The sequence below is a fragment of the Nematostella vectensis genome, chromosome 8, assembly GCF_932526225.1.
Source record: "Nematostella vectensis chromosome 8, jaNemVect1.1, whole genome shotgun sequence".
Classification (NCBI taxonomy): domain Eukaryota; kingdom Metazoa; phylum Cnidaria; class Anthozoa; order Actiniaria; family Edwardsiidae; genus Nematostella; species Nematostella vectensis.
In genome coordinates this window covers 15,056,504-15,084,145 of record NC_064041.1, presented here as the reverse complement: position 1 = coordinate 15,084,145, position 27,642 = coordinate 15,056,504, and the positions used below count along the sequence as shown (strand labels likewise).

Here is a 27,642-nt window from a genome sequence, read left to right as displayed (position 1 = left end):
CGCAAAGACTGTTGGGTGTTTTTCAGCGCAGCACCGCTTTGTGATTCTCAAGGGCTCATTTGACGCTTGCAAGGAGCTATGGGTAAAATCCAAGATGGCGGCAAGCGCGGAGTGGTGTTTGATAGAAAGTGATCCTGGCGTCTTTACTGAACTCATTCGTGGATTCGGTGAGTACGGGAAGGGAATAAGATGTTTGTAAAATACATGTTATTATTTATCTTGTTGGATTATATTAGGCCTGGTGTTGAACTGCACGCACGACAATGTTACACAAAGGAAGCCCATCATTGCCTTTCGTGCTGTACACGCGTATTTTTAAGACGTTATGGTATATCACACGCTTCATTATTTCTCATGCAAATAGGCCCGATCACACGCTTCATTATTTCTCATGCAAATAGGCCCGTATCTTCACATAACACCTCACACATATACAGAAAAAAATAGATAAAGAAGTTTCTAAATTTACTTTCGCCCCACGTGATTATGATGTTCTTATTGTCAATTCATTATTAATTCAAGGCTGTACTGGAGTACAAGTTGAAGAGATATACAGCTTAGATGATGCTTCCCTTGAAAATTTGAGGTCAGTCAACAATTTAACAGCATTTTATAGGGTGGATGCTTTGACATTGGTAGCCCCCAATATGTTACCTTATAATTTGTGAAAACTCGAGTAACATTAAAAATAAACCGAAAATAAACCACACAGAAACAAACATGGCGGTCAACACGTTTTCTTCTTCTTCTACACACACTGCATTATGGGTAATACAATATTTTTCTATGGGGGGGTGGGCAAGTGCTTAATTCCAAGGGTAACACACTTCCCCCCTGAAAAGATGTCGTCCTCGACATTTAAGTTACTAGTATGTTTCAATACTACAATGCAACTGAGGAAAAAAAAAATCTGACTACTCTACTATTTCAATGTTCAGTTCCATGAAGGCATGGTGTAGGGTGATCAAGTCCAACCATGGCTTCCACTTGTTTCTTCATACAGCTGTATCTTGCTTATTCTTTACTCTACAGTTCTCTTGCACAATGTCATTGCCACGTAAATACCCAATGCTGCTCAAGGTCTTACACCTTGTTACCTACACTATTTGCTAGGCTATACTAGTATTATTCAACTAGTGTCTCTAACTAGACCGTTTTTTTTCTTTTCTTTTTCTTGTAACAAACAAACAAATATAAGTCAAGTAAGTGTACTAGTGTACTTGTAATTGCATTGCTGGTGTCCATGGTGAGAAGGAAGGACATCTGTAGGGTACCTGTAAACCGTAGGGTACCGGATAACCGTAGGGAGTCTGTAGACTGCAGGGTACCGAATAACCGTAGGGTACCTGTAAACCGAAGGGTGCCTTGAACCCGCATGTGGCACATGGTAACTCTTGTGTAGGAGGTGCACCGTAAGCACTCCATGCTGACTCATTTATAGTTATACCATGGTTAGCGACCGGTCCCCGATAATAGGATGGCTGACCAATAACATCATAAGTAACCCGCAAAGGTGGATGCCTATTCCGCTCGGGTCGTCCAATGATGCTGCCATTAGCATAGTTCTCCTGGCTGTCCCTATCACCTTGTTCCCCTTGCTGCTGCTGTGATGCCCTCTCTGCCTGCTCCTCTATTGCTTCATCCAGCTCACCTGCCGTTCCTTCCTGCTGATCGGGTGCTCCATCCAGCTCGTCTGAAGCTTCCTCTTGCTGATCCAGAGATACATCTGACTCGCCTGATGCTATTTCCTCTTGCCGATCCGGTGCTACATCAGACTCGCCTGATACTTCCTCCTGCTGACCCAGGACTACATCCGATTCGCTTGATGCTTCCTCTTTCTCGTCGGGCGCATATCCAACCTGTCTACCGTAAACAAAGTCTGGTTCCTCTTCACTACTCGACTCCTCTTTCAACTCTGCTGCGTTCCTTGTTGCAGGTTTCCGTGTTTTGGTTTTCCTTTTTGGCTGAGTAATCACGTCACTCATGAGATAATCACATGGCAGTAAGAGGTTATAATGCAGAGTCCGGTTCCTGCCCTTGCCATTCTCAGGTCTGACCTCATACACTGGGCTCGATTCTCCCTTCTGATTCACAACCACAAACACCTGATCCTCAAAGTATGAGCGTAGTTTCCCTGGACCGCCTCGTTCTGACAGGTTTCGTACCAATACCCGATCACCCGGCTTAAGTGATGAGCATCTCACTTTCTTCTCGTAGTACCTCTTACCCCGCGCGGCTTGAGCTGTCGACTTAGAACGTGCGATCCTGTAAGCTTCTTCCATGGTTTCTCGCCACTTTGTCACATATTTCGGATACTGTTGCGGAGTGCCTTGCAAACTGGTACCAAGCATTAAGTCAATGGGAAGTCGAGGTGAGCGACCATAAAGTAGATAGAAAGGAGAAAATCCTGTTGAGTCATTTCGAGTGCAGTTGTATGCGTGTACAACTTTGTTAAGACTATCTTTCCACTTGGATTTCTGGTTCTCTGGTAGTGTGCGTAACATTGCAAGAAGGGTCTGATTAAAACGCTCAACTTGTCCATTGGATTGTGGATGATATGGTGTGGTTCTTGAGTGAGCTACCCCACTAAGCTTTTCCAGATGTTTATGTAGATCGTTCTCGAACTCCTTCCCCTGATCGTGATGTATTCGAAGGGGAAACCCAAACCTCATGATGTAATCATTATACAGCTTCTCTGCCACTGTAGGGGCCGATTTATTCCGTGTTGCGTATGCTTGGGCAAATCGAGTAAAATGATCAATCACTACGAGGATATATTCATACCCACCACTGCTTTTTTCTAGATGTAAAAAGTCCAAAGAAATGAGTTCAAAGGGAGCTGTTGTTTGAATACTCTGCATTGGTGCCCGTTGAGCATGTTTCGGTCGTTTTTGCTTGATACATCGACAAACAGAGGTAACATAGTGTTCAATGTCCTGTTGCATACGGGGCCAAAAGAACCTATCCCTCGCAAGTTGCAATACCCTCTCTGCACCGAGATGCCCCATTTCCTCATGTAATTCCTTATAAACGAGATGATGAAGTTTCCGTGGAAGGACCAATTGGAGACGTGGTCCAATTCTCCGGCGAAGGATATCATCCTTACCTAGTTCCAACTTCTTCCAGTGACGTAACATGGCCTTTGTTTCAGGAGTTTCCTTCTTTCGCTCCTTTAAGCTGGGTAATGACTCATTAAGTATGAAACCAATCACCTTTCCAATTGTTGTATCCTCACGCTGAAGTCTCACAATGTCCTCTGTCGACCATGCTTGCGTGCCTAAGGTGACATTATCGTCGGGAGAATCTTCAAGGCATGCTGACAAAGAGATAGTCGGAATGCCATCTTCACCTGCCTGGAACTTTACAGAATTCACAGTGGCTCCTATGTCTTCTTGGCATATGGTCTTCTGACATTCTTCCATATACTTCTCCATGCCTTGTGAAATCCGCGAGAGACCGTCTGCATCCCCATTTGCCTTTCCAGGTCTGTATTTGATGACAAAGTTATAGTCAGCCAATTCTGATACCCAACGCTGTCCGGTCGCATTCAATTTGGCAGTGGTCAGAATGTATGTTAACGGGTTATTATCCGTGTAGACAGTAAATTTAGGGGCATAGTACAAATAGTCTCTAAATTTCTCCGTAATTGCCCATTTTAGCGCTAAGAATTCGAGTTTCCCCGAATGCAGATGGTAATTGCGCTCGGCTTGAGTTAACGATCGTGACCCGTAACCAATGACTCTCAAGGTTCCTTTCTGGCATTGGTATAATACAGCCCCAAGTCCCCGCTCCGATGCGTCAGTGTGAAGAATAAAGGGTTGTTGGTAGTCCGGATAAGCCATAACGGGTGGTGATGTGATAGTATCTATAAGTGTCTCCAGTATTCGCTGATGTTCCTCAGACCAAGAGACTGGTTGGCGTGATAAGGACTTACTCGACCTACTTTTCGATTTGGTACTTGTACCTCCCTTGGGTTCCGTCAAAAGATCATAAATGGGTGCTGCTAACGTCGCAAAGTTATGTACATATCTCCTGAAATAACTTAGAAGTCCCATAAGTCTGCGAACTTCTCCGACTGTCTTAGGTGGCGTATCCTTTAAATCCGTAACTGCCTTAATACTCTCCTGATCCATCCGATAACCTTCTTCTGACACAACATGTCCAAGGAATGTAACTTCCCTTTGAAAGATTTTACACTTGCTGGGTTTCAATTTTATCCCGTGTTCCCGCAGTCTTTGCAAAACTTTCCTCAGATCACTAACATGTTCTTCAAAACTTTGACTAAAGACAATGATATCGTCCAAATATGGGATACATGTGGTGTCTCTTAAATCTTCTAAACAATCTTGCATATATCTTTGAAAGGCCGCGGGGGCCTGGGAAAGACCCATGGGAATGCGAACCCATTCATACAGTCCCCAAGGGGTCACAAAGGCAGTCAATGGTCTACTGTCTTTCCCCATGAAACCCTGATGATATGCGCGTCCCTGATCCAGTACTGAAAACCAACTATTTCCCCCTAGGGTGTCTAATGCATCTTGAATCCTTGGGATGGGAAAACGGTCAGGAACACTCTTACGATTCAGTTCACGATAGTCAATGCACAGTCTTAGAGACCCGTCCCGTTTACGGACGCAGACAGCCGGCGACGAGTAGGAAGACTTTGACTTCACAATCCATCCCTTATTTATCAAGTCCTCAATATAGCCTTTGACTTCTGCATACAATGGGCGGCTAATTGAGACATATGTTTTCTGAACAGGAGTCTTATCCATTAGGGTTAAATTTAACTCAAGGTCTTCGATGCAACCGACATCCTGACTATCACGGGCAAAGGTCTCCTCCTCTTCCTGTAACAGACGAGTGACTTCCTTTTTTTGTTCTTCATTCAGATCTCCAATCACCACCCCTGGGACCCTCTGTGATGAATCTATGGTCGCCCCCCTGGATTCTTGTGTTTCACCTGGGTGTACCCCCCTTGAATCAGACAAGTTCATCTCACTAAGTTTCACTTCTGCTGGGGTAACTGATCTGATAAGGTTAAGACTACCCAAGATGGTGCCCCCCCTGAGGGTGATATCATGCTTGGTGGCATTACTGACGTAAATGTCAACTCGCGTAGCTTTCCCTTTCGGGATGGACAATAGAGACTGGGAGAGTTCTAGCCCTGTAGGCAATGTCTGGTCTTCATCTGGTTCAAAGATAACTGGGCATTTCTCCTCGACTGGGCCGGTATTTGCACGACAATTAATTCTCAGGGTCTGCCCCCCCGGTATGCTGACACTCTTCTTAGGTGACTTTAAGATGCACAAGGGTTCTGAGTTGTCACATGTTTGGATAAAGTTAATCAAGGCCCCAACTGCCTCCCCTCTGACTTCTGGAAATGCACCTTTCATAATATCCTGTAATGGGCTCCCTGTGGTGTTGCTATTATCCCCTGGGAAATCTTTAATCACTGTTTCTATGACATTATATCCAATGATGGGACACTCTAACTCTCCTGGGGTCACTAAAAAAGGTACTTCTACATCTGGCCCTGTATACCCATGGGATTCTAGCTTCAATGTTATGGGGATCCATCCCTCATATGGGATCTCACTGCCATTTGCAGCAGATACATTTAAGTTTCTATCCCGACCCAGGAGTGTCTCAATATCTTGTAAATCAGTGTTCAAACCATTCTCATTGACCCATGATTTAGATAAAACTGAAATTTTCGCGCCCGTATCCCAGAGGGCCTCTGTGCTAATATCATTAAGCATGCAGGAAACTTTGCATTTTGGTCCTACTAGTTTACAAATAACAGCATGTTGTTTTGGAGTGAGATGAGACATAAATACACTAGACTGAATTCGCTCTGCGTACTCACTGTTTTTCTTGGCTTGTAACTCTTGTATCGCAGTGCAAAGTTTCTTGTGTTCCAACCAATGAGCCCGTTGGCATTGCACACCGCAGTACAATGCTGACTTACAACCCGCACATTGAACTAAACAATCACTACCAGATGGTTGATGCCCACATAACACACATACTTGGGACTTTCCTGTGGAAGCAACTTGCGACCCGGCTACCGCCTGTCCCGCGGTGGCAGCCGGTGCTGGTTTCCCGAATCCTTGTTTTGTGTTGGTCTCCGCTTACGACATCCCCGTGCCCAATGCTCAGATGAACCACAATAAAAACAATGATCACATGCATCAATCGTATTGCTATCCTCACACTGCTTGCAAACTCTCTTGGTCTTCTGTACATGTATATCCCGATTATCAATATTGCCATCCCTTTCCTGTTGCACTTGGGCCACTGTCTCCCGCAATGTGGCCATCTCCGACTTCACTGACTTGAGTTCTGCTAGGATCAGGTCTTCTGTTGAGACTGCGGCTGGAGCAGTCTTCCCTTTGTCCTTACGTCCACCATTCCCTTGTGATTCGACATTATCACTTGTTAGCTGATTAACTTTCTTAGTTATTTTGGTTAACTTTGATTTCCTCTCTAACTCCTCAGATGCCACAATATTTACATGCTGGATTAAATCTTCATCAGTGGTATCTGTGTTCTGTAGATATGGTCTTAGTTTCATCCTTACACCATCATCCATTAATCCAGTCTCCACAGTTCTTAAAAATAGTCCTTGCACCAATTCGGGATCGTATTTCATTTTGCTATCAGACTCTTGTGACGCAAAACAAACTTTCTGCCTTTGATCCAAAGCCCTGATCACAAAACTCTGAGGGGTTTCCCCGGGAGCTTGAGCCAAAATTGCTAATTCTTGATACAGTTCTGTTGCATTTTTTTCCTGATAATGCGAGCGCAAAATGTGTCTTAATTGGGCCAGAGTCAAGCTTGGAATACCTTCCAAGTAGCTGCGAAGTCTCATTCCTGGGCAAATGGACTTTATTACTGCATCGACCACCTCAACTTCTGTGTCCTTTCTTTAGTCCAGAGTCAATTTGTCTCACGAGACTGACAAAACTCAACTTATCTTTCTGTCCTGGCTCTCCAATTTGCCCAGAAATCTTCATTTCTCTCTTTATATCCCAAATGTAGAGACCTTTCTTTGATTCCATACCCATAAGCTTGTTCATTTGATCCTTCAGAGCTTGGAGCTCCTCGCTCGGACTTGCACTTGCACTCGTGTTTGGCTGGGCTTGTTTTTCTTGTTTGGGCTTCGTTGCTCCAGAAATCGCCGAAATAACCTCCTCTAATCCCTTCAGATAGCTGACTGCTTGGTCTCCTTTGCTCTCAAGCTCGTTATCCACAGCTTGTGAGATCCTTCTGACCCGTTTCAACCTAGATAGTTTGTCGTCCTCGTGTAGCTTCAAAAAGTTTTCCACTTCGTGTAACTGTTCGGCCGTCAAGCGACACAAACTCTCTTCGATACTAAGCTGAAGTTCTTCAGTCATCTTCTGAATCCGTTTTCTTTGTCTGAGCCCCCAATATGTTACCTTATAATTTGTGAAAACTCGAGTAACATTAAAAATAAACCGAAAATAAACCACACAGAAACAAACATGGCGGTCAACACGTTTTCTTCTTCTTCTACACACACTGCATTATGGGTAATACAATATTTTTCTATGGGGGGGTGGGCAAGTGCTTAATTCCAAGGGTAACACCTTTGTTCACCAGTTCATGGTAAAAAAATAATTCTCCTTTGCAAAAGTCCTACCCCCGTCCTCTTCTGCATGAATTCCCCCACCCTCTCTGGATTACATTGTTAATGTGTTGTTATCTCTGTAGGCCAGTGCATGGAATCATTTTTCTATTCAAATGGAAGCCTGGCGAGGAGCCTGCAGGTAGTGTGGTACAGGACAGCCGATCTCTTGGGATATTCTTTGCAAAGCAGGTAAGGTTTTCAGCTCTGATTAGCAGACCTTTACACAGTAAAATTTGTGATGGTTTGTTATGGATTATATGTGAATAAACATTGTTGTAATTACACATTTTTTATCATTGTTATTGTTTCGGATAACCAGCCATATACCACACTAATAATGCCGGAGCAAGTTTTTATTTTGTACTAGCCACTATTTGCTAGTCAACTGTTGAATAAATAAAGTAACATTGATTATTGGTCATTGAGATTATGTTTATAAAGTACATGATATGAATCATATAAATTTTACTTACAATCTTAGTATCTTTTGCTCCGGATACTCTTGATCAGTTTTACTGACTACATAACGTCTTTGAACTAATGCACGGTTATGCTAATTCCATCTTTGAATGCTACCTAACCAATCAGGTGGCGACTGTAAAATAACTTAATGCTCTCATGAATACATTTCTTTTTTTTTTTTTTCCTTTTTCCCTACTATACTATTAAAAGCGTGCGAAACAGTTATCATTATTTTGATCAGGGAGGTTTTGGTTGTCTTACTGTAATTGTCTATTTACCCCCTACTGTAGGTTATCACCAATGCATGTGCGACGCAGGCCATACTCAGTGTACTGTTAAACACTGCCCATCCTGATATTGACTTGGGGCCAAACCTCAGCTCTTTCAAGGACTTCTCTGCTACATTTGATGGTGCTGTAAGTGTTGTGAATTGTTCTAAAGTCTGTAGATCTGACTTAGTGACAGTGTTGTTCTGTTTTGTTTTGTTTTGAATATTTAAAACTCTAATACAACTTTCCCTGTACTGTTTGGTTCTTTGAAAGATAGAATATTTTAATTGTAGCATGATTGAAATTCTCTTGATTAAAGTGGATTTAATTAACTACTGAGATGAATATCTCATTTTCAGGGTTTGGTAGTCTAAGATAAATCAAAGTACATATCAATTGGATGATGATGGTTGTGGTGATGATGATAAAGGTTGTAGTGATGATGATGATGGTTGTAGTGATGATGATGATGGTTGTAGTGATGATGATGGTGGTTGTAGTGATGATGATAAAGGTTGTAGTGATGATGATGATGGTTGTAGAGATGATGATGATGGTTGTATGGATGTAATGATGGTTGTAGTGATGTAATGATGGTGGTAGTGATGATGATGATGGTTGTAGAGATGATGATGATGGTTGTAGTGATGATGATGATGGTTGTAGTGATGATGATGATGGTTGTAGAGATGATGATGATGGTTGTAGTGATGATGATGATGGTTGTAGTGATGATGATGATGGTTGTAGAGATGATGATGATGGTTGTAGTGATGATGATGATGGTTGTAGTGATGATGATAAAGGTTGTAGTGATGATGATGATGGTTGTAGAGATGATGATGATGGTTGTATGGATGTAATGATGGTTGTAGTGATGTAATGATGGTGGTAGTGATGATGATGATGGTTGTAGAGATGATGATGATGGTTGTAGTGATGATGATGATGGTTGTAGAGATGATGATGATGGTTGTAGTGATGATGATAAAGGTTGTAATGATGTGATGATGGTTGTAGTGATGATGATGGTGGTAGTGATGCAATGATGATTGTAGTGATGTAATGATGGTTGTGGTGATAATGGTTGTAGTGATGATGATGATGGTTGTAGTGATGTAATGATGGTTGTGGTGATAATGGTTGTAGTGATGATGATGATGGTTGTAGTGATGTAATGATGGTTGTAGTGATGATGATAAAGGTTGTAGTGATGTGATGATGGTGGTAGTGATGTAATGATGGTTGTAGTGATGATGATGATGGTGGTAGTGATGTAATGATGATTGTAGTGATGTAATGATGGTTGTAGTGATGTAATGGTGGTTGTAGTGATGTGATGATGATTGTAGTGATGTAATGATGGTTGTGGTGATAATGGTTGTAGTGATGTAATGATGATTGTAGTGATGTAATGATGGTTGTAGTGATGTAATGGTGGTTGTAGTGATGTAATGATGATTGTAGTGATGAAATGATGGTTGTAGTGATGTAATGATGGTTGTAGTAATGTAATGATGGTTGTAGTGATGTAATGATGGTTGTAGTGATGTAATGATGGTTGTAGTGATGTAATGATGGTTGTAGTGATGTGATGATGGTTGTAGTGATGATGATGATGGTTGTAGTGATGATGATGATGGTTGTAGTGATGTAATGATGGTTGTAGTGATGTGATGATGGTTGTAGTGATGCAATGATGGTTGTAGTGATGTAATGATGGTTGTAGTGATGATGATAAAGGTTGTAGTGATGTGATGATGGTTGTAGTGATGATGATGGTGGTAGTGATGCAATGATGATTGTAGTGATGTAATGATGGTTGTGGTGATAATGGTTGTAGTGATGATGATGATGGTTGTAGTGATGTAATGATGGTTGTGGTGATAATGGTTGTAGTGATGATGATGATGGTTGTAGTGATGTAATGATGGTTGTGGTGATAATGGTTGTAGTGATGATGATGATGATTGTAGTGATGTAATGATGGTTGTAGTGATGTAATGATGGTTGTAGTGATGTAATGATGGTTGTAGTGATGTAATGATGGTTGTAGTGATGTAATGATGGTTGTGGTTATGATGGTTGTGGTGATAATGGTTGTAGTGATGATGATGGTGGTTGTAGTGATGATGATGATGGTTGTAGTGATGTGATGATGGTTGTGGTTATGATGGTTGTGGTGATAATGGTTGTAGTGATGATGATGGTGGTTGTAGTGATGTGATGATGGTTGTAGTGATGTGATGATGGTTGTAGTGATGTGATGATGGTGGTTGTAGTGATTATGGTGGTTTTGATGATGGTTATAGGTTGTGGTGGATGACGACGATGATGATAGCTGTGGTTGTGGTGATGATGGTTGTGGTGATAATGTTTGTAGTAATGATGATGATGGTTGTAGAGATGATGGTGGTTTTGATGATGGTTATAGGTTGTGGTGGATGACGACGATGATGATAGCTGTGGTTGTGGTGATAATGGTTGTAGTAATGATGATGATGGTTGCAGTGATGTAATGATGGTTGCAGTGATGTAATGATGGTTGTAGTGATGGTTATAGGTTGTGGTGGATGACAACGATGATGATAGCTGTGGTTGTGTGGATGTTGACGATGATGATGATGATATCTTCTCTGCTTCAAGCTAAAAGGCCTGAGTTTATCAAACTCTGATGTAATACGAGCAGTACACAACAGCTTCTCAAGGTTTGTTTTAACCCTATTGAACCCAACCATCCTTTTACTGGCCTGTTCTAGTAGTAGAACAAGAAGTACCCACAGTACTCACTGTAGAATCAGATTGGATGGCGATCACTGTGGCAGAGCAGAATAGGGGGGGTCTGTTTTTGGTCTTTTTTTTTTGTAAATTTTACTCAAAATAACCAGGGGTCAATGGGCTATTTAACTTTTGAACTTAATTTCTTTTCCATGTCTTCATTATCATGTTTTTTTTGTCTTCATTATCATGTTTTTTGTTTTTATTATCATGTTTTTTTGTCTTAATTATCGTGTTTTTTTTGTCTTCATTATCATGTTTTTTTTGTCTTCATTATCATGTTTTTTGTTTTTATTATCATGTTTTTTTGTCTTCATTATCATGTTTTTTTTTGTCTTCATTATCATGTTTTTTGTCTTCATTATCATGTTTTTTGTCTTCATTATCATGTTTTTTGTCTTAATTATCATGTTTTTTTGTCTTCATTATCATGTTTTTTTGTCTTAATTATCATGTTTTTTTGTCTTCATTATCATGTTTTTTTGTCTTCATTATCATGTTTTTTTGTCTTCATTATCGTGTTTTTTTTTTCTTCATTATCGTGTTTTTTTGTCTTCATTATCATGTTTTTTGTCTTCATTATCATGTTTTTTGTCTTAATTATCATGTTTTTTTTGTCTTCATTATCATGTTTTTTTTTGTCTTCATTATCGTGTCTTTTTTGTCTTCATTATCGTGTTTTTTTTGTCTTCATTATCATGTTTTTTGTCTTCATTATCATGTTTTTTGTCTTCATTATCATGTTTTTTGTCTTCATTATCATGTTTTTTGTCTTCATTATCATGTTTTTTGTCTTCATTATCATGTTTTTTGTCTTCATTATCATGTTTTTTTGTCTTCATTATCATGTTTTTTGTCTTCATTATCATGTTTTTTTGTCTTCATTATCATGTTTTTTTGTCTTCATTATCATGTTTTTTGTCTTCATTATCATGTTTTTTTTGTCTTCATTATCATGTTTTTTGTCTTCATTATCATGTTTTTTTGTCTTCATTATCATGTTTTTTTGTCTTCATTATCGTGTTTTTTTTGTCTTCATTATCATGTTTTTTGTCTTCATTATCATGTTTTTTGTCTTCATTATCATGTTTTTTGTCTTCATTATCATGTTTTTTGTCTTCATTATCATGTTTTTTGTCTTCATTATCATGTTTTTTGTCTTCATTATCATGTTTTTTTGTCTTAATTATCGTGTTTTTTGTCTTCATTATCATGTTTTTTGTCTTCATTATCATGTTTTTTGTCTTAATTATCATGTTTTTTGTCTTAATTATCATGTTTTTTTGTCTTCATTATCATGTTTTTTGTCTTAATTATCATGTTTTTTGTCTTAATTATCATGTTTTTTTGTCTTCATTATCATGTTTTTTTGTCTTCATTATCATGTTTTTTTGTCTTCATTATCATGTTTTTTTGTCTTAATTATCATGTTTTTTGTCTTAATTATCGTGTTTTTTGTCTTCATTATCATGTTTTTTGTCTTCATTATCATGTTTTTTGTCTTAATTATCATGTTTTTTGTCTTCATTATCATGTTTTTTGTCTTAATTATCATGTTTTTTGTCTTCATTATCATGTTTTTTGTCTTAATTATCATGTTTTTTGTCTTCATTATCATGTTTTTTGTCTTCATTATCATGTTTTTTTGTCTTAATTATCATGTTTTTTGTCTTAATTATCATGTTTTTTGTCTTCATTATCATGTTTTTTGTCTTCATTATCATGTTTTTTGTCTTAATTATCATGTTTTTTTGTCTTCATTATCATGTTTTTTGTCTTAATTATCATGTTTTTTGTCTTAATTATCATGTTTTTTGTCTTCATTATCATGTTTTTTTGTCTTCATTATCATGTTTTTTTGTCTTCATTATCATGTTTTTTTGTCTTAATTATCATGTTTTTTGTCTTAATTATCATGTTTTTTGTCTTAATTATCATGTTTTTTGTCTTCATTATCATGTTTTTTGTCTTCATTATCATGTTTTTTGTCTTAATTATCATGTTTTTTGTCTTCATTATCATGTTTTTTTGTCTTCATTATCATGTTTTTTGTCTTCATTATCATGTTTTTTGTCTTCATTATCCTGTTTTTTTGTCTTCATTATCATGTTTTTTTTGTCTTCATTATCATGTTTTTTTGTCTTCATTATCATGTTTTTTTTTGTCTTCATTATCATGTTTTTTGTCTTCATTATCATGTTTTTTGTCTTCATTATCATGTTTTTGTCTTCATTATCATGTTTTTTGTCTTCATTATCATGTTTTTGTCTTCATTATCATGTTTTTTTTGTCTTAATTATCATGTTTTTTGTCTTCATTATCATGTTTTTTTGTCTTCATTATCATGTTTTTTTTTGTCTTAATTATCATGTTTTTTGTCTTCATTATCATGTTTTTGTCTTCATTATCATGTTTTTTTTGTCTTAATTATCATGTTTTTTGTCTTCATTATCATGTTTTTTAGTCTTAATTATCATGTTTTTTGTCTTAATTATCATGTTTTTTGTCTTCATTATCATGTTTTTTTGTCTTCATTATCATGTTTTTTTTTGTCTTAATTATCATGTTTTTTGTCTTCATTATCATGTTTTTGTCTTCATTATCATGTTTTTTTTGTCTTAATTATCATGTTTTTTGTCTTCATTATCATGTTTTTTTGTCTTCAGACAACAGATGTTTGAGTTTGATGCCAAGATGCCACAAAAAGACGACGATGTCTATCACTTTGTTGCATATGCTCCAATCAATGGCAGGCTTTATGAGTTGGATGGCTTGAGAGAAGGGCCTATAGACCATGGTACATATTTACCTGTAAGAGGAGAGGAGGGGAGGGGATGGTACATATTTACTTGTAAGGGGAAGGGAGGGGATGGTATATATTTACCGGTCAGGGGAGGGGTGGGGTTGTGCACTGAAAGTCCAAATATATGGAAGTCATGATTCCACTTAACCATGAAGGATATTCTCAAGTTGTCCTTGCTCTAGCTTGAGTTATCAAGTTTTTTTGGAGTTTTTTTAAGAGGTACATTTCTAACTAACTCAAGAAGATGTATTATCATTAGCCTACTTGTAGGCTTTGATAATTTTTCCGGCATGAAAACCCCGAAAACACGATGTTCGCATACCATGGCCGCCATCTTGGATAACGCGCTTCGCAGGGGGAAGGGGAGAAAAAATGCGCGGGGAAGGGGGAGGGGAAAAGAACGGTGACCGCTACGTTTAATCAGCACTGAAAGCGTGAACATGACAAAGCTATGTAGTGATGAGCGATGGGAGGTCACTAGCCAATCAGATCGCTTTGTCCGTATACGGAGGAAGTTGGAAATGTCTGAATGAAAAAGGCTAGACATCCTGTAGGTGTTCTTTTCCCCCCTCCCCCTGCGGATCGCATTATCCAAGTAGGCGGCCATGGTATGGGAACTTCATGTTTTCGGGGTTTTCGTGCCGGAAAAACTATCAAAGCCTACAAGTAGGCTATATTATCATTCATTCATGTCGTGAGATTGGTAATTGGTATAGTGAATTATGCAGATGATTCTTAATGTCTATAAAGTATTTCCTTGTCCATGTGTTCTTGATTATCTATTCTCTTTTTCTGCTAAGGGGCTTGCACACTGGACAACTGGGTGGCTGTCTGTAAGCCCATCATTGAGACCAGAATGCAAAGGTAAGGTACCAATGAATTTTTAACCCTATGAGTGCCCCTGGACGTTTTTTAGTGTAATGAGTATCTGTTATGTATATGATAATAATGATAGTCAATGCATTTTTAACCCTATGAATGCCCCTGGACGTTTTAAGTGTAATGAGTGTCTGTTTTGTATATGATAATAATGATAGCCAATGCATTTTTAACCCTATAAATGCCCTTGGACGTTTTTAGTGTAATGAGTATTTGTTATGTATATGATAATAATGATAGAAATTATGGTAATAATGTAATTAGTAATGTAATAATAATGACGATAATAGTACAACTGATTTTATCATTTCAAAAGCAAATTGCAATGGTAATGGTTTGTAATTAGTTGAAAGCCCAAATGCAGTTTATTCCAAGCTGTATTTTTTAATTTCAAACTGTAATTCTTTTATTTAATTATTCCAGATATTCATCTGAAGAAATTCGGTTTAACTTAATGGCAATAGTCACAGATCGCAAGATGCTTTACCTACAAGAAATCGAAGCTTTGAATATGAAAAAACAACAGCTGCTAGAAAGGGTATTTTGATGCTCCATTTTTCTTTAAGAATAATCACTTTTTAAACTGATTTTACTTTTCTTCTTCAGATACATGAACTAAGAGAAAGCTCTAAACCAGAGGTAATTATGAAAAAGCTGGCCATAAAAACAGAGGCAGCATTATAAGGAAAACCAATTACATGGCTTGTAATGTTGTATGGCTGCTGTTCCTTGTCAAATTCCTCTGCATACCTGTATGGACCATTTTCCAGATTGAGCACACAAACGTGGCTTTTGCCAGAATGGAGTTTATTTTTAGCCTTCTAGCAAAAATTTGCAGCTTTTTTCTAACCAAAGTGTATTATTTTAAGCTTTTTTAACCATGTTAGCTTCAGGCATTATTGTAAAACAAACAAAACTTTTCTAAAACTTCCAAGATTGCAGTAAGCAAAGCCCATCCTGTCAAAGCCATGTTTTTGCACCCAAATTTTGTCTCTTTCACTGTGAAAGCCATTCTCCGAATTCCCCTCCCCTTAAATACAGTAAAAAAATGTTTTAAATATTCATAGGTATTTATGCTCTCTTGTCTAAACAAACTGTGTCTTTGTCTTTGTCTTGATCAAGGGTGGTGAGGCGATGGAGACCGATCAAGCCAATCAGTCAGTTAGTGATCTAGAGGGGATTGTTCAGTCAATGGGATCTGAGATTCTGAGACTGCAATCACTGGTGTCAGCAGAGGATGATAAAATGTTGAGATATAAGGTGGGTACTTTACCTTGGCACATGGCCTGGGTGGCGGGGGATGCAACTTTACTACTACGGTTAATGATCCTTCAAACGCCCCCTATCTGAAGAATGCCTCCTATCTAATGAATGCCCCCCCTAAGCTTGTATCGAACGCCCCTCTCTAACAAATGCCCCCCCCCCATCCCTCCCTCCTTCCCAGCTTACAAACAAACAACATAGGAATCATATCCTGCTAGCAGCGAGCTTTCTTCCTGTTTGTTTCTATCAGTTCACTTATCCCTATCAAAAGTCTGTTCTTTCGCGTTCTCATTTGTTAGAACAGACTCGCAACACAGATAAATAAACTGATAGAAACAAACAGGAAGAAAGCTTTGCTAGCAGGGTAATATAAATCAAATTTAAATGCCTTATTGTTTAATCTGATCTTGGCTTCTACTGGGTGAGACTTGCTCAATGTTAAGAAACTCTTGCTATGCAAGCTATAATACATGATCTTGACTGAAATTAGAACCCCACTGCACTTTGGTTTGTTTATTGAATGCCCCCTCTCTGACCACTGAAATTTAATAAGAGCCCCAATGTTTATTAGGTCATTAACGGTATATAGTTGGATAATTGCAGCCTTAAAATGCAACTCCCCTCCCCTTCCACCTAAAACCCAGCCAGCAAGCCTGGAAACCTAGTTAAACATGCTCTGATTGGCTGAGATGTGTTCATGGCTATAGGGCACATGCCACAGTAAGCATGTGCCATAGAAAAATTCTAGTTTTTAAATGCCGGTATTTTAGGTAGCAAGTGAAAATATTCTGGGTCTTGCTGGATATAAAGAACTGTGAGTTGTTATGATAACATCCTCAGGTACAAGGACATCAAAGACATCTTCTTGCTCATATCTCTCCTCTCTCGCCCCCCCCTACCCCGGCCTTGTTCTCTCACCTGCAACTTCAATAACCTGGGTTCCGGGGGATGTTATGTTTATGGATGCTTGTCACAGTTAGCTTTACGTTATCTCCCATTGGGCTTCCACACTTTTGTGTATATCTTTAATGCTACACAGGTAGAAAACATTCGAAGAAAGCACAACTACATACCCCTTATCATGGAGATGCTTAAACTGCTGGCAAAAAAGGGAGAGCTAGTTCCTCTAGTTGAGAAGGTGTGGTAATGACAAATGTGACTTTAACTACCTTTGCTTTTTTGTCACTAAAGAGACTGTGTCTCATACCTTTAATATTTATTCAATCATTGTTAAAAGAAATCTCGAAATAGCCACCTAAAAATACAATTTTATGTTTTATTTACCAAGTTCAATAAAAAACATTACAATTGCTCCCATAAATCAGCCAATGTATGCTTTCTCACACTTGGTACTTTGCTAGGATAACAAAATGAGGATATTCTAATCTGTAGCATACATAGATTTATAAAAGAAGATCAGATTATCCTACCCATGTTGTTTTTACTAGAAGTCTCTGATTGTGTTAATTCCTTTTTGTAGGCAAAGGAAGAGCAGAAGGCAAAGAAGGCCCAGAAGACAAAGTGACATCATCAGCTTATCTATTTGAGCTATTATAACTCTTTTAGCCACATTTTGCTTGGCGCTAATGTACTATGTACAATATTGTATACTTCAAGGATTATGCCATGTATAATAAATCAAGACAATACACACCCTTATAACATTGTTAAACTTAAGTCAAACTACTGTTTGTAATAGGCGACTTTCACCAAGAGGTCAGTGACTTTCAGTTAGTTGGAGGTTCAGCTATTTATCTTCATTAAAAGGTCAATAGCAATAGTATGTGATGGACACTGGGCATTTTCAAGGAGTTTCTACGCTTGTGTGAATGCACTGTAAACTGTAATACAACAAGATGGATCTATTGAAAGGATTTTTTAAAGAAGAAATGCTATAGAATGGATTCTCGTATGGCCCGCCCACTAAGTCAATAACATATTCTGTGTACAGTACAGACCAAAAGTGCATTTTCCTACGAAGGTTTTGAGTGTGGTAAAGAAAAACAGGTGGGTGGTCTCCAGTATATAGTATTTGTGTGGATGATTATTGGAGTGTACAGTGAGAAAAAGTAGTGCATGGTTTATGAGAAAAGGTTTGTGAATTAACTGTCTGCATGCAAGTAGTCCCAAATCATATGCAGAATGTTAAAATGCTTTCAATCTTCTCTGTACCAAATTTATGCCAACAACAATTAAAATAGCAAACACCATTTTTATTCACACATTTTATTGAAATCATTCGGTTTTATCAAAAGATGGGACCAGGGGCCACTCCATGCAATAAATAAATCTATCTTCACTATAGTATCTAACCAATAATGTTCTTAGTAATAACTTAATTCCAGATAAACCAAATCTTGCGCCATATAAAAGAAACTAAAAAAACCCATTCCCCATCAACACTTAGATGTATCGAGAATGCCAGAAGCTTACAAATGTGTAAAGTTGCCAAATGTCTCTGTGTTGTTAGGGCATGTTTGCATAGCTTACTTTTGTAACCCACATTAAATTCTCTTATCTAATAAAATCTTTTTAGCTTTCTAAGCAATTAACATTGATGAAAAATAGGACATCCAGTAGTCTGGTCATTTCTTTGAAAAATGATAAAAAATTGATGATATTCAGGTGGGTAAAATGAATTAAGGAATGGGAATTTCGAAAATCCTCCATGGGACAGGAACAAACTACTCAAAAAGCTGCTAAGATTTTTTTTAACAGTCATATATATCACTCAATAATATCTATATAATATACAACAATAAGATAAAACTTTCACACTAAATACATTTCTGTCAAAATACATTTCAGTGTGTGATATTGCAAACTAATGTATTGCCTTACTTGCTGGATAGTACAATAGGATATCTCACTTCTTAGAACACAAATAGATTATACTGGCTTATACTGACTTTTCCCAATTAGATTACAGACTTAAGCTGTGGCACAAATCGAAAGGCAAGTTGTCGCAAGTTTTGATTTGCACCGACTTGGGTTTCATTTGGCCATGGCTTTACAAGCACAATTTAATTTTGGATAAATTTTTTGTCAAAGTGTCAACACAAGCTCACAGGAAATAATTCAAATTTGTATTGAGGGTACAAATTCGGTTTAAGCTGATAAGGATCAAATGGGTTCAACAATGGGATAATTGCAGTATAAAGCAAAACGATATGAAAAAAATCCAAGTCGGTTTTGAAATAATAAATAGGTGATAAGCACAAATCCTGAGAGATGAGACAAAAAAATAGTAATGTAGCTTTCAAACTCCTATCCCTACCAAAACTTTGCCCTGGCACTATATTTTACACTGACATACACACATGATAAACTCAGTGACTCTGAGGTATATTAAGCAACAACAACTGGGGGGGAGGGGAAGTTCCCACTTTGCACTCACTCAATCATAAACTAGCATTGGAACAATTAAAACATTGTCTAAAACACATGGAAATAGACTAGGAACCTTTTTCTTCCATAGTTGTTGTCCATGTTGTTGTTGCTTCAAGTCCACAATGACGCTTTAAGTCAGTTCAATACTATGTGAAGGAGCTCACAAAGGAGCTCCACTTATTGGTCTTTGGATCATAGTATTCCATGGTTTTCAGGAAAGCAGAGCCGTTGAATCCTCCCACAGCAAAGATCAGTCCATTCACCACCGCCACACCCACGTTATGGCGAGGGGTGTTCATCTCAGCAATGGTAGTCCACTCATTGGTTGATGGGTCATATCGCTCACACGAGGTCAGGAAGGAGGTCCCATCATACCCGCCAATCACATAGAGGTACCCGCCCACTGCAGCTGCGCCGGCACCACGACGAGCAAATTTCATTGGAGTGACAAAGCTCCAGCTGTCAGTTTCAGGGGTGTAGCATTCAACCGTGTTGAAGTAAGCCCAACCATTATACCCGCCGAGCACATACATCTTTCCATCAAGGGCTACAGCACTTAGATTGTCACGCCCACTGCTCATGGGCGTTACCATGACCCACTTGTTGGAATCAGGGTTGTACACTTCTGCTGTTTTCAGATTGTGAGAACCCTGGTAGCCGCCAACTACGTAGATGCGGTTGTTGATGGTCGCCATCCCAAAGTTGCTGCGACAGTAGTTCATTGGAGCCACAATGTGCCAGCTATCACTTGCCTCATCATAACACTCGCAGGAGTTGAGCTCAGAATGTCCATCTGAACCACCCACAGCATACATCTTGCCACCTAGAATAGCCACCTGGAGCCGGCCACGACGCCTGCGCAGGCTGGTAACAGGCATCCACTCGTTGGTCTGGATGTCATAGTATGCAACTGTCTCAAGGCACTGGCCACGATCGTACCCTCCTACTGCATAGAGCTTGCCATTCACTTCAGCTGCGCCAACACTACAGCGACCTGTAGAAAATTATTTATCTCAATGATTGATAATGTTAAGGGTGTTTTGGGATCTCATTTTTCTTGATCTCTAATCTCAGGCAGGATGCGTTAAACTAAAATGTGAGGGAAATAATGAATCAGTGAGAATTTAGATGTTGAAACTTGTTCTGGCACCAGCAGGATGTGTAGTTGAACAAATCCATGCATATTTCAGTTCAGAGTTTTACTGGGAACATTGAAAGTATCCAATTTAAAAAATGTTCAGATGAAAAAACGATCAATATCAGAGGTGTGTATCTAGGATTTGCTGAGGGTTGCACAGTCATGCATAGGTACCAAACAGGTGGCCAAGGCACACGCCTGCCTGAGGGAAGGGCGCCATGGCACACGCCTGCCTGAGGGAAGGGCGCCATGGCACACGCCTGCCTGAGGGAAGGGCGCCATGGCACACGCCTGCCTGAGGGAAGGGCGCCATGGCACACGCCTGCCTGAGGGAAGGGCGCCATGGCACACGCCTGCCTGAGGGAAGGGTGCCATGGCACACGCCTGCCTGAGGGAAGGGCGCTAACCTCGGCTCATTGAGGCAACCAAGGACCATTCATCATAACCAGACGACTCGCTGGACACAGAATCATGGCATGACATCTGGAGCTGCTGGTGTATGGAGATTGCTGCCAGCCTGCTGTCGATTATGCCAAACCCAAACACGTCACACTCTGAGCTCTGGAAAGCTGCAATGACTCGGAACATAGACTCTCTGGGAGTCGCCTTCCTTCTCTTGTTGTTGTTGCTTTCAATGATGAAGACCCCTTCATCATCGCTGTGAAGGTTTTCTGATAAAATAATGGAAAAGTTACAACAATGACACTGAGAATCAAACTGGAACACATTTTTTACCAAACATTTATGCTTACAATTTCTAATTCTTGTTTTACTTATTTTGCAAATTCTCACAAGCAAACATTTCTCCAATTTTAACTTGTAATTGAATGGACCATTGTGGTAATATGTATTTTGTTGTTATTTTGTATAAATCTACTCTAAAACACTCAGAAAACTCTTATTTAACAGTCTTTAATTACAAGTGTTCACTGCTGCTATGAACAATCGATTATAACGCACACTCATGCTTTGTACCTTTAACATCAGCTTTGGTCAGTTGTTCCATCGAGTTGTGCCGTATATTCTTGGCTTGTGCGTCTGTGGCAATAAACTTGTAAGTGTTGGTGTCCAGATCTTCAAGAGTGCACTCCTTCAGCTTTCCTTCGTCCGTCAGGTACATTATGTGAGTGTGCTCTAGAAGAGCACTCGTGGTGGCTTCGTCGTCATCCTAAACAGAAAACCTTCAGAACTGATGATACATAGCCCCAACATTATCAAGACCTTCAACATACATCTATGTCTATAAAGGGTGTCAGTGCAAATGGCGATTGGCGAATGGCAGTTCTAAGACCGAAAGTAACCATGCGTCTCCAAGAATATGGACAAATCCATTAAAGGTTACCAATGCTTGGCTCTGACATTGCTAGACTTTATTTAACACCTTTAATTTTACAAATAATTAGTAACCATAAGCCATTTACCATTCGCACTTACAACCTTTTGTGAAATGGGTATATACATTAGCTATTTACATATTATTTTTTAGTTCTTTCTAGGTATATTCATTGTTTGAGTAATATGTTATATTATATGTTCACTAAATCTAACACTACAAAAACTGACTGGGTACAATTTAAAACATGAGCACATCTGCCACTAAGTGCTTAGATGGCAGCTATCTTATAAAAGAAAAGATGAATGGTTTGGTTGTTTTTATTTTATTTGTTTATAGCCAAGGGGGCGCGGAGATGACTGCAGGAGTTGAAGTAACCAACCCATTATTTGAAAGAACAGTTTAGAGGCTATATGTATCTCCTAGAAAATTAGCTATTTACGTGTTATCTATAGAAAGAGCTCAGAAATGCCTGCATCTCATGAGTGGATATATGCAAACAACCATATAAAGAAATGAGTCACAGGAATAGAAATTTAGCAATTTTGCTCAGAAATGACTGCAAGAATTTACATGTTCAATCCTCATACAAAAGAATGGTTTAGATGGCTTTACGTTATCTTCAAGAAATTTAGCATTCGTGTTTAGTTTGTAGCAGAGGGGGGGCTCAGATATGCCTGCACAAGGACGTAAAATGAAAGAAGGTAGAGTAAAATGTATTTAGTCATTTGTGTTTGAAAAAAACAGTGCAAAATGTCCTATTCTTGTTTCTTGTTGTGTATACAATTTCATAGAATTACATATTTGCACGAAGAAATATTTGACATGTTTTTTTACAGATTTGTTGGTCATTTGAATAAAAAACTTTAATTTTTACCTTTAACCAGAACTAAATTTGTTTTCTTTTTTTAAACAGTAACAAATTTATATATTGTACATGGATATATTTTGAGTGATCAAGAACAGAATATTATGACAAACATAACACTTTTATAATGTCCAAACATAGCGACAACACCTGATCAAAGATAACAAGACAATGCCAGAAAATAGCTTGGAAGAAGAACAGGGTATGTGATTTAAATCAACCTGTAGAACTGAATATCTGTAAGCCTCAAAACATGGTCTGAATACTAAACGACTATCTCAAAAAACCAGGTAAACATGAAAGTCATTTTGGAAGTTCATATAGTTTCTATAACCCTTTGACTTTAATGCTGACACATAGCTGAAAGCTTATCATTTAATCAATCTAAAAAGAGATTTAATGTGGCTTAACTTGATTTGGGGCAAAAAAAAAAACAGACTACATCTCTTGGTAAACAAAAAAATATGGCAGAATTGTTCAAAGGATTAAAACCCTCATGCAACACATAAAAGAATGCCAAATTGAGAAAGGAAAACGTCAAACAAATATGGTTTATTGGTGTTTTCATGCTTGTAAAGAAGCACAACTTTGCCTCTGATCAAAAATAATCTAGAAACCATGATTTTATTTTACAATTTTACCCTTAGGCAAACACTCTACTGATTTACCAAATTCTTTGGAAATATATTAAAAGTTGATATTCACAGAAATAAAAAAGTAATATATCTGCTAAGGAAAATTATTGAAGTCTAACCAATGTGGGCTTGTGTTATATTTGTGTTTAAGCCCCTAGGGATCAATGGGATAACTAAATCCAAGACCAAGGCTCAAGAAAAGCTGCTGTTAGACTAACTTACCAAGTGATGATTGATCAGAGTAAAGAAAAATAGATAATCTAACCTAAATGTCAAACTCCTATCTTCTTTCAAATACAAGCTAAACCTAAGAGAGAATGACAATTATTCATATTTCTAGTTTTGAATTGTATCAATATTTATAAGGAATCCAATTAAAAACAAAGCAGCATTACAGTAGAAAATACTTCTATGATCTATAATCTTTTCTTTATTTACTTTCATTGCTACTTTGAAATTCCTGAAATTTAGTATTCCTGTCACTGAGACCAATTTCTCCCAACAAGAATTGAGCAAATATACAATAGATCTAGAATCAGAGATCAGGCATACAAAATGAAAAAAAAAAAAAAATAATTCCATGTCATACAATAAAATAGTTATCATTCAGGCATTTCACCTGCAAAAAGCCTATTTTATTTTGTAACTTAATTGAAGAGCCTGCGAAAAAAAGTATTTGGACATCATCAAAAATAAGTCTTGATCTAAATTTTACATTTTTTCTGCAAACAATACTGAAAATACTGGAGTCATTTGGCTGCCTTGCAGTAGTTTAATACATTATCAAGCTGTCTAAATCAAGAAGGCCTAAATATAAAAACAACTTCTTCAGCAACAAATCATATACTGTAGAAAAATGTTTTTTTCACTAAAAACAAAACAGTTTGGCAAGCAGATTTGGATTGTCTACAAGTAATCATGGAAATCCAGCTATGGTTTGACAATACTCATAGTCATAAACAGTTGGAAACACAGTCAGTACCCACACAAACCAAGTACATGAATTGAAAAAATAAATTGTCTTCTTTATGGATATAGCAAGAACATTCTTCAAATACGTCACAGAGTTAAAATGTGATTGTTTCAATCCATGTACCAAACACAGTCCTAATAATTGATTCAACAGAGAAATTGCACATAACTAAAATTTATAATAAAAATATGGAGAGCCTTTAAAGACCCTTAAACATGCAAGCCCCCTTGAGAAAAAGATGTTTGTGATACCAAATATCTCATTAATGTCAAAATAAAAAAAGAAAACCTAAAGCACTGTCTTCTAGTAGATATTTCCCCAGTCAAGTTGGAACTACGTAAAACTATAGTCATAGTAAAACTATAGTCATATAAGCACAAAAACTTAAAGAAAATAAAACACTGGTCTGGTTTTGCTGTAGTAAAGAGCAGATGAAAATATGCATGTATCAAGGTCTTGAAATAAAGACTATTAGCACAAGAGCTATACAATAAAAAAAGCAATATAGTGAGAGATGTTCCAAACAGACTGATTACAATGAGGGTATTTTGGGGTGACTGGATACATTTGTTTATGACAACCTTTGTACGCTTTTCTAAACTGGAACCTTCCAAGTCAAAACAATGTTACAAAAATAGTCCTGTCAGTCATCATCAGGGTTAAAAAAAATTTAATCTGCTAGATTTTGCCACATTGTGGATATTTGTGGGAATAAAAAAGCCTGCAAACTAAAAATATGGGAAGGGGATACAGAAAAAAAGCCAGCAAAAAAAAAAAAAGCTGGACACTATTTTGAACCCTGATCATTGATGTGTATTGGGAAAAGAAATGTTCTTTGTCATAATTATGAGATAGTGCTTCTAACTGCACAATAAACTAGGTGCTTGTCTGTTTTTACTCAAAATCACACAAGTGTAACATCTCCCTGAGTGTTATCTGCCCACAACAAGCTTTCCAAGTGCTAAGTAGCATCCCTCAGGCCCATGACCCAAAAGTACATGGCTAGCAACAAAAACATGGTCGTGTGGTCTGTCATATAAATGATCTATTTCCAATGCTTCTACAATTTGTTTCTTGTTTTATTTAAATAATTAAGGCAAACCAGTTGCATTTGTTTATTGAGGGTTTGTTTGGGAATGATAAAAAAACTTAAAACCCTCAATTGGGAGTTGTCTTGTGGGCAGTTTAGATAGCTAATGTTCTGTTGGCAAGTCCAAATAAAATTAGTAAAATGGGGTCGATTTTTTATATATATACAATCTCGAGAGCTAAAAAATTGTAGCAGAAAACTTATCTAATAATTCACCGGGGCCAACTTGTAAGAGAAAAACCATTTAAGTGTTGAAATGGGTCACAGCTTGAGATCAATCCAATTAACAAAAAGTCCATAAAATATAAAAAAATTTATACCACTGCCTAATATATACATATTACACACATGAATTGGAAAACTCCCGTAGACGGAATTGATATCGACTTAACAGTGCACTTCTGCCCTCTTAAGAACGGCAGAATACATATCGAATCCCACATTTCTAATGTTTATAAAAAAGGAAATTCGCGCTATTTTATCTACACACGCACGCGTCTGTTTCAAGGATTGTAAAAAAGATGCGATAAGTGAAGTCCCAAAAAAAGATCCGTAACGGAATATAAATTAATTGGAAACAGCGTCCTCGAATCACATGTCTGTAACATGATTTATGAATATTCAATTCAAAAGCTTTACCCGCCAAAAAAAAAAAAAAAAATCGTGCTTCGCGGCAGGCATTTTCTTGGTGGCTATGGAGGTTAGGGAAACGAGAACCTTGCAAACGCGATGTCAAACCTTTGACCCAGTTATCATCAGGTAGTACGTACATTGGTTAAGGCTTTTTACGACTTGGACGATGGGGTAGAAGCTATCTGAAAAGCCGGCAGGCGATTTTTAGCGCGTCCTAAAAAATTGATGTCGCTTAGTGCTTTTGGAATAAACATTTATGTGATAGAGACTTAAAGTACTAATATACGAGTTACAATAGTTTAAGTGAGAAAATAAGGTACCTTTAGCTGGGAATAGACCCAATGGACGGCGAGTTGACAGAGTGATCCGGGCTCCATGCTTGGACTATCTTCGCTGTGTCGTGCAGTTAGCTCAACTTGTAAGCGGGGGAGTTTCAAAAACGCTTGCTTTTGGAAGATTTCCTCGATATTATTGGCAATAAATTCTTCTACCATGGCCAAAAGCTCTTGAACGTCGTTACGTACAGCAAAGACTCGGATAGCCAGCCACTCTGTTGGGAGGATTTCTTTCCTGATGAAATCTTCGAGGTCGCTGACGAGTTCGTTCATTCCTAAGGAACGGGCCGCGAGGTAAACATTCAGGACCGAGTCCGCGGGGACATCTAGGCAAGAAGTGTACAGGTAGTCCACGATCGCTTTCACCGCATTATGCTGTAGTCCTTCTAGCTTGATCTTGAGACCTTCCTTTCGGTCGCTTAACCGTTCAGAAAGGACTGGGATTGATGCTGAAAGGATGGCCCGATGTGCTGCTATTTCCGAGTCGCCCACTTCGAGCAAAACATCACAGAATTTGGTCGCTTTTCGCTGCTCATTCAACAACTCGAGTAATCTTTTTTCGTGGTTTTCTCGAGAAAAAGTCAACCGGGATTGGCTTTGAACGATAGATGGCATCTCCATTTCGATGATGTTTTCTAAAAAACGAGATTGCTACAAAAAAACACACAACTTCCATGAGATTTAGAATTTTGCGAGGTAAACTAAACGAGACAACGCGTCGCGGCAACAGACTAATTTTTTGAAGGTTAAAAAATAAAACCTCATGCTAATCCAATATAATTTGGAATATGTGTTTTAAGCTGTAATGGTTTAAATTATTCAATAAATACATCTTATATGTGTTTTGCATTACAAAACTAACCTGAAACTGTAAGGACGTGACTGTGAGTTTGGCCGCCGTGCGAGCTACACGTGGTTCAATGGTTTACCGTTAAAAAACTGCGGAAAAAGCAGTAAGTAAAACCATGTTAGTTATTCAAAGTACCAAAGTGTTTAGCAAGTCGCAAGGACCTACTGTGCGTTTGACAACTGCAAAGCATTTCAGCTACACAGCAAAACGCAAGCTTCGAGAAGCGATCGAAAGACCCGACTGGCGAGTGGCCTTCCCTCGGCTGTCAACCCCACACGTGATCACGCAT

The 27,642-nt window shown here is 38.2% G+C and overlaps 2 protein-coding genes and 1 long non-coding RNA gene across 3 annotated transcripts; 2 read left to right on the top strand and 1 right to left on the bottom strand.

Moving 5' to 3' along the window:
• Positions 1-55: 55 nt before the first annotated feature.
• On the top strand, positions 56-18,318 carry LOC5509376 (ubiquitin carboxyl-terminal hydrolase isozyme L5). Its single transcript, XM_048731443.1, has 12 exons — positions 56-167; positions 523-586; positions 7,738-7,843; positions 8,407-8,532; positions 11,032-11,093; positions 13,830-13,960; positions 14,767-14,830; positions 15,269-15,383; positions 15,452-15,484; positions 15,968-16,105; positions 17,148-17,246; positions 17,589-18,318. The coding sequence occupies exons 1-12, from the start codon at positions 95-97 to the stop codon at positions 17,631-17,633; spliced, it is 1,056 nt and encodes a 351-aa protein (XP_048587400.1). The 5' UTR covers positions 56-94; the 3' UTR covers positions 17,634-18,318.
• LOC5509394 (kelch-like protein diablo) lies at positions 18,319-27,626 on the bottom strand. Its single transcript, XM_032378319.2, has 6 exons — positions 27,519-27,626; positions 27,366-27,442; positions 26,489-27,154; positions 21,612-21,804; positions 21,044-21,307; positions 18,319-20,492 (listed from the first exon to the last, which is right to left on the bottom strand). The coding sequence occupies exons 3-6, from the start codon at positions 27,122-27,124 to the stop codon at positions 19,645-19,647; spliced, it is 1,941 nt and encodes a 646-aa protein (XP_032234210.1). The 5' UTR covers positions 27,125-27,154; positions 27,366-27,442; positions 27,519-27,626; the 3' UTR covers positions 18,319-19,644.
• On the top strand, positions 21,800-24,054 carry LOC116616260. The gene is made up of 2 exons (XR_004295274.2): positions 21,800-23,127; positions 23,624-24,054. It is a non-coding gene; the product is annotated as an uncharacterized LOC116616260 (long non-coding RNA).
• Positions 27,627-27,642: the final 16 nt, after the last annotated feature.